The 11,152-nt window shown below is 38.7% G+C and overlaps 2 protein-coding genes across 3 annotated transcripts in view; one reads left to right on the top strand and one right to left on the bottom strand.

Moving 5' to 3' along the window:
• Positions 1-5,633, bottom strand: part of LOC135098829 (nematocyst expressed protein 3-like) — a 27,197-nt gene extending 21,564 nt beyond the window's left edge. The window contains exons 1-2 of the mRNA XM_064001229.1: positions 5,502-5,633; positions 5,093-5,296 (exon numbers count right to left, since the gene is read on the bottom strand). Of these exons, the coding sequence (XP_063857299.1) occupies positions 5,093-5,296; positions 5,502-5,574 (277 nt within the window). The 5' untranslated portion in view covers positions 5,575-5,633. The remainder of the gene's footprint in view (positions 1-5,092; positions 5,297-5,501) is intronic.
• Positions 1-10,838, top strand: part of LOC135098828 (uncharacterized) — a 92,036-nt gene extending 81,198 nt beyond the window's left edge. Inside the window, exons 15-22 of one of the 2 annotated variants that reach the window (XM_064001224.1) lie at positions 2,084-2,231; positions 3,287-3,454; positions 3,787-3,921; positions 4,523-6,946; positions 7,512-7,617; positions 7,874-8,060; positions 8,275-8,515; positions 8,939-10,838. The gene's annotated coding sequence lies outside the window, so the exon portion shown is untranslated. The remainder of the gene's footprint in view (positions 1-2,083; positions 2,232-3,286; positions 3,455-3,786; positions 3,922-4,522; positions 6,947-7,511; positions 7,618-7,873; positions 8,061-8,274; positions 8,516-8,938) is intronic. The other variant, XM_064001225.1, reaches the window with a different exon arrangement.
• Positions 10,839-11,152: the final 314 nt, after the last annotated feature.

Here is an 11,152-nt window from a genome sequence, read left to right on the forward strand (position 1 = left end):
AGGTTTCATGTCCTCAAATCTTCCAGTGCATTAGAAATTCTGTTCTCCACAAGTGCAGCAAAATTCAACTGCGTCAATTAAAGTTTTGTGGTTTTAACTTTTTCCTCATGAGAGTTTTATGTTTGGTGAGTTTTAATAGTTCATGAAGCAAGTGTTCTCATTTTATGTGCAGAGGGAGGAGTCAGGGATGTGCCTCCTCCTTTGTGATGCTTCTGTGTGCCAAGGTGTTCTCACATCAACCTTAGGGCATGTGAGTGTTGTACCTGAGTATTGAGGAGGGATGAGTCAAGGATGTGTGATTGTGCTTCTGCCATTATGTCTAAGTTCTGCAAATATTTATTTACTTTTGAAGAGATCTGGGGTGAAGAAAGGATTTGTGTTGTGGTAGAGGTGAACAAGTGTGACATCTTCAAATGATGTGGCTCCATGGAGAGAAGAGGAAGGGAAGTGATTGGGAGGAAAAAGGTGGTCTGGATGCTGTGGCTGAGAGGAATCTGCATTGAATGTGGGGTGTTTTGAAATACCTGATATATATATATATATATATATATATATATATATATATATATATATATATATATATATATATATATATATATATATATATATATATATATATATATATATATATATATAAAGTGTGTGTGTGTGTGTGTGTGTGTTTGGACGAAGATAACAGGAAGCTTCTCCCTCATGGTTGTCATCTTGCAGTTCCTAAGCGGGTTTTAGAGTACATGCATTATTCTGTATTTAATTTTGATCAGTGTTCAATTGAACTTTACAATCTTATTTTTTTTATTATTTATAATTATGTACAACTATACTCAGTTACTGTACCATATAGTTCCTCAGTAGGTCTCAGAGTAGATTATAGCTAATTTTGGTAATAAAGTCCCCAAGTGGGTTTCAGAGTAGATTATATTTAATTTTGGCAATAAAGTCCCCAAACAGATTTCAGAGTATATTTAATTTTGATCAGTGTTGAAGTGAATTTGGTTATTTTATTTTTATTATTGTTGATAAGTATGTACAATTGTATATTAAGTTACTGTACCATAAAGTTTCTTGGCAGGTTTCAGAGTACATTGCTATATTAAATTTTGGTCACTGAATTTGTTCATTTTATTTTTTTTATTATTGATGATTATGTACACATGTATATCTAATTACTGTACCTTTAAGTGCAAATATAATTGTAGATAATATCCTCGCAAAATGTGTGTTTTGATATACCTCGGAGTAAATAAATTAAAGTTTTATATTTGTAAACCAACTTTACTGTGTTTTATCTCCAAAGAAGGGAATTAAAAGTTGTGTGTTTCTCAGCGAGATAATTACCATCATTATTCGAATATACTAATGGTGGGGGTTCAAGGGGGGCACAGCCCCCTGGTTATAATAGGTTTTTGGTTTGCTACATTTAGGAAATTTCCTGGACTTTTAGGGAAATTTACCTACATTTTCAAAGTCTATATATGACTCATATGTGCCTGCCCCCCACCAAAACCCCCCAGCTCCCCACAGCCCCCCAAGCTTGCTGGAGGGGTTGGGGGGGGCTGTGGGTAGAGATTGGGGATATTAGGTGAAACTGCAAATTTACCCTTTGTTTACATGTGCGAAGGTGTTTGGGGTTTTATTTAAGAGCCTTTCTTGCCATAGACTTACCACCATCCACTGCCTCAATGCTTAACCTTGGCCTCATAAGACGCAGGCTCATTTCCTGAGACTTTTTTTTTGTAGAAAAGGTGTGTTTTATGAGCCATCAAATACGGCATGCGCACAAAATAACTTTTTTTTTATTTTTTTTTATTATTGTTTACGAGCTTTAACACCAAGAAAGCATGGTTTTGTGATGCATTAAGTGAAATCTTGCATGGAACACCAAAAATAAAGTAGAAAAATGAGGAGGCAAATTTGCCCCACGTGCACGCTCCCCATTCCGCCTCAGTTTCGCCGCTTCTCCTGTATATATTATCTTTACATACTCATGTTCATGCCTTGAGGCGAGAAAGGCGCTTTAGGCCTTGACCTCTTGGCATTGAGTGATAATGAGCTCATGCTCAAATATCGCTTTCCTCGGCAGGAGGCAGTTCTCTTGTTTGAGGAAATGCAGCTTCAGCTGGAGAGGAGGACAAGGCATAGCCAGTCATTACCAACTCACACCCAGGTCTTGCTGGCCCTGAGGTTGTTTGCCAGTGGGTCCTTCCAAAACGTCATTGGAGACACTGCAGGTATGATATTGGTGCTGCATGCTTCAGCACAGGGGCTGGCTGTTTTCGTAATTGTCTGGGAGCCCTATCCCTTTCATTATTACAGGTCTATTCTATTTTCTTACATTCTTCACATATACTTTTAGATACACATAAAACGTAACTTTAAGGTAAGGAAGAAGTGCCCCTGCCCTTCATGGGGTTCAGGGGAGGGCAAAGGCCCCTCAGAGGTTACCAGAGGTTACCAGAGGTTAGGTCAGGTTAGTCATTGTACACTTTTGTGAAACATTACCTAACCTTACATAACCACAGGGGCTGGACCCACCTTTGTGGACACTAATATAAGTTAGCATTACCTCTAGAACACCCTTGAAGGACAGGGGCACTTCTCCCCCCATCTTATACTATATGTTTTAGGTTTATCAAGAGTGTGAAAGAATGGAAGAAAATAGACTTGTACCCAGGAAAGGACAATTACTTTTTTTTTTTTTTTTTTGAGACTTAAATACCAAAATATCCCATAAATAACTTTTGTAAGTGAATTAACTGCTGTTCAATGTAGTGAATAATTAAGTAAAGCTAACTTTCAAGGATAAAAGGCATTAAAGTCAACCTACTGCATGCCACGGTTTATAAAGTTGTAATCCAGCATTAGGAACATGTCAAGATTAGTTCCTAATATTAAAATATGTGAGTGCATGATTAATAAGGAGGGATGAGGGAGAGGCAGCCCTCAGCATAGTTGACGGTAAGGTTATGACCTTACCAAACCTACTGCCAAGTACCCCTGGGGCTGTCCCTTCCTCACCCACCCCATTATTAGGTTTATTTCTGACATGTTTCTAACACTGTCCTCAGGATAACTTAATTTACTATACTGGTGGCAAAAAAAATTTGACAGCAGATGTAATTTGTGTATGGATATGGTTGCAGTGATAGAAAGAACAGTGCATTACATATAGAAGGGTCATTAAATTTCTGTGGCTGAATTTTTTTACCTACAGGAGAACGAGGTATCTTATTTAAAATAAATAAATAAATAAAATTAAAACTAATGGTTTATAATCTGCTTTCAGGACCTATGCAAGCAAGCATCAGCAGTGTCTTCTAGTGCCTGTGCACTGTGTTGAGTGAAAAGTTGGTGCAGGAAATCAAGATGCCTCCAGCACACCATGATAAAAGGAGAACTGCACAGCATTCCTTCAGGATCAAAAATTTCCCAAGGGTTACTGGGGCCATTGATGGTAAGATTAACAATGTATTTTGTCTTAAATTTAGTGCTATTGTTATAATCTATCACTTCATTGATTTTTCCTTTGAGTGAAAGGTATCACAGCCTCAAGTTCCTATCAAGCATTAATAAAGTTTTCTTATTTTATGTATGCTGTGTGCATATCCAGTGCAGGAGTGGTATATATATATATATATATATATATATATATATATATATATATATATATATATATATATATATATATATATATATATATATATATATATATATATATATATTAATGATGGATATATGTAGCTACTGTGTTTCATGATCATCTAATAATTTCTTTTGTGTGCACAGGCACCCACATTGCCATCAAGGCCTCAAGTGTGGACAAGGCCCTCTACTTTAACCAGAAAAGGTATCACTCCCTGAACATCTAACTTGTTTGTGATGCGAATGGAGTGATCCTCAGCTAGTGCTCCAGATTCCTAGGTATATAGTATTATTGCATTACATGTTTACCCAATGATGTATTTTATTGATTTTCATGTGACTGCACATGGTTACATAAGAAAACATAGTGTGATAAGCCTTGACATTACTTATAAATGAACAGTCGACATGTGCAAGGTGCGATATATTTCTATAAAATGGTGATCAACTCTGTGCCAAACTTATTTGGTATATACTTTACTGTGAATGTGTGCTGCACGTGATGCTTTTGTGTGGAGCAACTGTAATCCGAAGCAGTGGTTTGAGAGAAGGGAATTTGGTGATTTCCTGCTCGTTGGTCAGTACAATCAAAGTGCATAACAGCACATAAATATTTGTGAGTCATGTATTATATATAATGATACCATTCACTGCCAAACCACCCATCACCTCAGTGACTACAAACTAACACTTACCTCCTCATGTATGCATTCCTGTTGGTTTTAATATTTTTTTTCTTCACATTTCTATGTTAACCATTGATAATGATATTCATATTTTCATCAGAAGAAAACTTTGGCACATTACCATCTCATGGGTGGAAAGCATGGAATCTGCATGAGTAAAACAAAAATTCTGAATTGGGATCTTAATGTTGCAGCCAATAGTGGGTATCCCCTTAAGCCCCATCTCATGGTGCCCTTGAGCAACCCCACCACTGATGCAGAGCACAGACACAACAGGGGCCATGCACAAACTAGGGTCATTGCTGAGCAGACCATCGGGATGCTGAAGAGTTGTTTCAGGTAATGAAAATAACACCTCTTCCTCTCCAAAACGGTAAGATGTAGAGTAAAACCTGCCTTTGAAATCATGAAACAGCTATAAACAGTTCATTCCTGTTATAGAAGTATGATATATTTTGTAGATACTCCTTTATAAGTAATGAATCCTCTTGTAGTATGAAATCTCACTTTTCACGGGTGCCTGCACTCTTCTGGAGGTAGCTTGTAGTACAGCCCCATTAAGTGTGTGAAAATAATTAATGCTTGCCTGCTCCTACACATCCACTGCATCAAGAGGGATATTCCTGTTCCTGATGATGTATGTACTTGTTGCTATTTTTCTGGTAATTGACAGGATATATCAATATCATGGACATTAGATTTAACCAAGTACAGTCATGAGTGTTCTTACACTTGTTAGGGTAATGAAATTACAACAGACTTACCAGCAGGAGTTGTATGCCTTCTGCTTGGCTTGGATGCAGCAGTTGGGCAGGGTGCAGCAGCTGGGTTGGGTGCTGCAGCTGGCTGTGGTGGAGCAGCTGGATTGGGTGCAAGAGCTAGGTGGGGCGCAGCTGCTGGCTGGGCCTCTGGAAGTGGCTGCAGAACTGCCGCTGGCTGTGGAGCTGGGGGCGCCTGTGGAGCTGCACCTGGATCCAGTATGCAAAGTAACAATGTACAAATTAGGATCAAATAAATTTGCTGCTAATCTACTGCATAAATACAAGGCATTTCATTATGATATTACTTGACTAATAAAAACAGAGTTGAAAAGTATGGCACATAGGATAAGTGTATAATCAGCATTCATTGTACTGGAGAACAAAACTGAATATGTGTTAACATGTTATTCACCATTGCATGTCGTCATCTGTAGCATGGATGATTTGAAAAGAGATGTCCTCATCCAGTGCAGATGACACAACATTGTCAAAATCCAGAGGCCCCTGCAGACCCAGCAACACCAGCAGAAGAGGGTTGGATGGCTTGAACACCACTGCTGGTGGAAGGGTGTGGTCCTTCCAGAGACCCTGACATGTCTGGCAAAAACATAAACAAAGTGTTTTCGTTGCTGCAGATAGAGAATAAGTTGGTATTTTTTGAGTGATGTTTTTATTGACTAATTTTTCTTTTAATTAGCAGTGTGGTGGGAGTGGAAATGCTGGCAGTGGAGCAGGAAGTGGTCCATGGTCTCAGAGGAACAGCCCACACCATGGGCAGAAGGGGTTGCTTTATCAAAGTTTGTAAACAATGTCGTGTGACTCCCTTTTGAGGTACGAGTTTTGCTGTCCACTGCACCCCCAACTCTACACCCCATCCACCAGGGTTAAGGCCTCGGTGTTGGTGAATCATTGTCTCCTTGTTTTCTTACGGGGTTCAATAGCCATGATGAAAGGATTGTGAGGACAGTTGAGTGTAGTGAGTGGTGGCTGTGGGTGCATGACGCTGAATCAAAGTTTGTAAACAATGCCTTATGACTTCCTCAGTGACAACACAAAGCCTCCTTGTGATTGGCTGCCTTGTGTGTGACGTCAAGTCAGTGAGCACACTTAGCCGGGTTAGCAACCTCCACCCGCCAACTGCTGCAATTCTTTGTGGATACTGTTTCTTAGAGATTGCAATGCAGTTGCTGTGGGAGCGGAGTTATGCCATTTGCCCAATCACAGAATGTTAAGTAGCAACCTGCTGGGGCCAAATCCCCAAAGCTTGTCACTAGCACATCCTTAATAACGAGATCCTCTGCAACTGACCACTCACAGCAACACCTTAGCGACATCCAAGCAACGGTATCCACAAAGACTTGCGGGGGTTGGAGGATGAGTGTTGCTAAGAGTGCTCATTGGCTGGTTGGGATGATTCGTCACTGACTTGACGTCACAGGCAAGGCAGCTAATCATAAGAAAGCTTTGTGTCATCGCCGAGGGAGTCACATGACATTGTTTAGAAACTCTGATACAACGCCAAGCTTCCACACAGCCATCTATCACCAATCTCTGGTTCTCACTGCATTAGCCATGGTCAGTGAACCTCCCACCAAGAAAAGAAGACCTCGCTTCACTGACACCGAGACATTAGTCTTGGTGGAGGAGGTGGAGAGGCAGGATGCGGTGATTGTGGGAAAGCTGGATGGAAAAAAATCACCATAGATGCAAAGAACAGAGCTTGGCAGGTGACTGTCCTTGTAAAGTCAGTCAGCTGAATGTCCAGGACACCAGAAGAACTGAGAAATATGTACAGGGACTTAAGGAGTCAAGTGAAGGCGAAGGCAGCAGGAGAAGAATGTCATGCTGCAGGCACTGGTGAGTTCATTGGTTATGCCACATTGGTTATGTCACACTGCGTGTAGAATTAAGTTAGCTAATTTTTGGACATTGCTTTTAGTAATATGACAGAATTTCTGAAATGACTTTGTTGCATAATTGGAGATAAAAAAAAAAGTTAATTCTGCTCATTCATTGGGACCTAAACAGCTGGAAACATTTTACCTTAAAATATTTGTTTTACATTTTCAAGGGCGAGTTAGGTAAGTGTAGACTAGCTAGGTTAGATTGATGACAGCAGTACTTTAAACCCCTCCAGTTGTATAGCAATAGTTTGCTATTGTGTACATATTGTGATTTAATGCTGATGCTGTTGTGAAACTTACACAGATACTTGATAACCATAACCAAGAACCTGCTATGCACTGGATTATAAATAGTAATGTGTACATTACCTGTGGGAGTCATGTCTGAAACAGTGAACACTGCAGCAATTAAAAACTTGAAAATGATCAGTAATACACTGAAGAATTACAGCAGGTGGATTTAGCTTAACATGGAAGCTTCTGACTGGCTGATAATTACAATTTTCATATCCATGCAGGTGGAGGACCTTCTCAAGAAACCTGCTCCACTGGAAGTCCTTTGAATGCTGTCACCTGCAGCAATTGTAGGGCTGCCAGTGCCAAAAAGCGAGGATGCCACTTTGTGTAAGTAAACTAAGATAATGTAATAGACAAACTTGAAAAAAAAAGCCCTCACAAAATACTAGCATATTCTTTCCCTGCAGTATATATATATATATATATATATATATATATATATATATATATATATATATATATATATATATATATATATATATATATATATATATATATATATATATATATATATATATATATATATATATATATATATATATATATTTTTTTTTTATTTATTTATTTATTTTTTTTTTTGCAGGAGTGTCTGGCCCCCTGCAAGGCCCACAGCCATCCACCAGCAGTTGTGGTGGAATCATCCAACTATCATCTATTAGTGTTGCTGGGCCCTCTGGATCTAGTAGTGCTGTGGGGGCATCATCTGAAGTCCTCACCCTTGATGACACAGCTTTTAAAGTCATCTATGTTGCAGATGACATCACCTAATGGTGAATAACTATGCTACTTGTTCCATGTTTACATGCATTCAATTTTTCTTCTCCAGTGCATACCTATGAAAACTGTACATACATTTATCATATGTGCCATACTTTTCACGTGTCTATTTCTATTACAGTCAATTAACATGCTAATTAAATGCCTCGTGTTTGTGCTGTACCTTTGTAGACAATTTATTTAACCATCATTTGTATATTACTTCAGCTCCCAGGATGCACATGACAGGCAGCCACTTGCAGCTCTGTGGGTGCCTTCACCTCTGCAGTCAGATGGAGCTCCCCAGCCAGCTACAGCTCTCCAGTCAGGTGATGCTCACCAGCCACCTACAGTTTGCCAGTCAGCTGCTGCTTCCCAGCCATCTGCCTCTCCCTGCCTCTCCCTGCAGCAGCTCCCCAGTCATCATCACTGCCAGCTGCCCAGCAAAGAAGGTGCACAACTCCTCCAGGTAAGTTGGTTGTTCTTGCTACTTTGACCTATCTTTTGATGAATACATCTCTCAGATATGTAAAATACTGATTCTTAAAGTGTGTCTTATATTAGTATTTAGATGTTACTGGTAAGGTAAGCCCCCGTTTTTTGTAGGTGCACAGGCTTTTTTTTTTTTTTTTTTTTTTTTTTTTATATATATATATATATATATATATATATATATATATATATATATATATATATATATATATATATATATATATATATATATATATATATATATATATATATATATATATATATATATGTAGGAAGGACACTGGCTAAGGGCAACAAAAATCTAATAAGAAAAATGCCCACTGAAATGCCAGTCCCATAAAAGGGTCAAAGCAGTGGTCAAAAATTGATGAATAAGTGTCTTGAAACCTCCCTCTTGAAGGAATTCAAGTCATAGGAAGGTGGAAATACAGAAGCAGGCAGGGAGTTCCAGAGTTTACCAGAGAAGGGGATGAATGATTGAGAATACTGGTTAACTCTTGGGTTAGAGAGGTGGACAGAATAGAGGTGAGAGAAAGAAGAAAGTCTTGTGCAGCGAGGCCGCGGAAGGAGGAGAGGCATGCAGTTAGCAAGATCAGAAGAGCAGCTAGCATCAAAATAGCGGTAGAAGACAGCTAGATATGCAACATTGTGGCGGTGAGAGAGAGGCTGAAGACAGTCAGTTAGAGGAGAGGAGTTGATGAGACGAAAAGCTTTTGATTCCACCCTGTCTAGAACAGCAGTATGAGTGGAACCCCCCCAGACATGTGAAGCATACTCCATACATGGACGGATAAGGCCCTTGTACAGAGTTAGCAGCTGGGGGGGGGTGAGAAAAACTGGCAGAGACGTCTCAGAACGCCTAACTTCATAGAAGCTGTTTTAGCTAGAGATGAGATGTGAAGTTCCCAGTTCAGATTATAAGTAGAGGACAGACCTAGGATGTTCAGTGTAGAAGAGGGGGACAGTTGAGTGTCATTGAAGAAGAGGGGATAGTTGTCTGGAAGGTTGTGTCAAGTTGATAGATGAAGAAATTGAGTTTTTGAGGCATTGAACAATAACAAGTTTGCTCTGCCCCAATCAGAAATTTTAGAAAGATCAGAAGTCAGGCGTTCTGTGGCTTCCCTGCATGATATGTTTACCTCCTGAAGGGTTGGAGGGTTGGGGTGTAACACATGGTGTTTGGTGGTGGTTATTTGACAAATTAATTATTTTTGTATATTGCTTGTTTCATATTGTAACTACTTAGGAATAATGAGTGTTAACTCATTTAGATAGGCCAAGTGTATGGTGCACTCTAGCAGGGTCCTGAAGGAAGGTAGCTCTGGGAGGGAGGTAAAGCCGGCAGTCTGTCTGTGGTATAGCAGCCGTGCACACCTTTTGGATTTACGAGTATACCTGTGATGATCCCTTTACACCCTGTGAGTGCCAGAGATTGGTAAGCGTTCGCCTATTGTATTTGTAATAGTTTTATTTAGGAATATATTAGGAAAGTGTAACTGTAGTCATTACTTTGTTGTTTGTTGTTAATGTTATTGCCTCTTATTGTATTTGTTACTTTACATTACACCTAGAATTGTTACTTGTGATATTTTGAGTTTTGTTTTATTTCAACGTAGATTAAGTCCATAATTACGTAATTAAACATTTATGCGAGTTTTATGGGACTCAGAAGGGTCTTTACAGCTCAAGTAATAATATCCATAGCTTGTTAGCTAGTATTTTATTTATTATGTACTTGTTAATGTTTTTCTTTTCTTTAGTGATTTTTTTTGTTGGACACATGTGCATAGGGATTTGATAATTAATTAATGTGTTGCCCTAATGCCTTCATGTGAACTTTATAATTTGTGAAATACTTGTAAAATGACATATGTTAATTGGTTATTGCATTGGGATTAATTAAGGGTCCTTTTGCAGTTAGACCGTTCACTCTTATGTTTACCCTTACGTTCACCATATTGGTCAAGTAAAGCACCACACAAGAAGAATGAACAAGTATCACTAACCTGGCGTAGTAATATATCTGGAAGAAATACCCTTGTCTAACGCCCCTGACTGGTAAACTATCATTTACCTGAGTAGCATGTTAATATTAGTACAATATAATACCAAAGCATTTCTTCACTGTGATACCTACAGTGCCTGGTGGGCATTTCTGTAAATATGTTTATTTATTTATTTATTTTAACTTTACAGGCCCTGAGCTATTCTCATATATGTTGATATATTTTTTCTTTTTCTTGCAAAGACTGGTAATTGATAATAATTTTTTTTAAATAAATCTACAGCACTTTTTTGTATCTATTTGTGTTATTCATACCTAATACTAGCAAGCCATTTCAGTATTTGATGATATGAAATGCTGCACTGATCTCTTTAATTTAGTATGCAATGATACACGGAAAACCATTATTTCACTCGTTATATGATTACTGACACAGGTAAGTTATACCTGACTTTCTTACTTCATTGCTGAAAGAAGTTTTGTATGAGTTTCTGCTGCACAATTCTGCCTGGGGCATGTCGACCCCTATGCAGCACAGCAGAGTTGGCATCAGCATGGGGTACCTCTTCATCTTCAAGAGGTGATAGCTGCAAGTACACTTTTGTAAGG

This window comes from Scylla paramamosain, unplaced genomic scaffold (assembly GCF_035594125.1).
Source record: "Scylla paramamosain isolate STU-SP2022 unplaced genomic scaffold, ASM3559412v1 Contig85, whole genome shotgun sequence".
Lineage (NCBI taxonomy): Eukaryota > Metazoa > Arthropoda > Malacostraca > Decapoda > Portunidae > Scylla > Scylla paramamosain.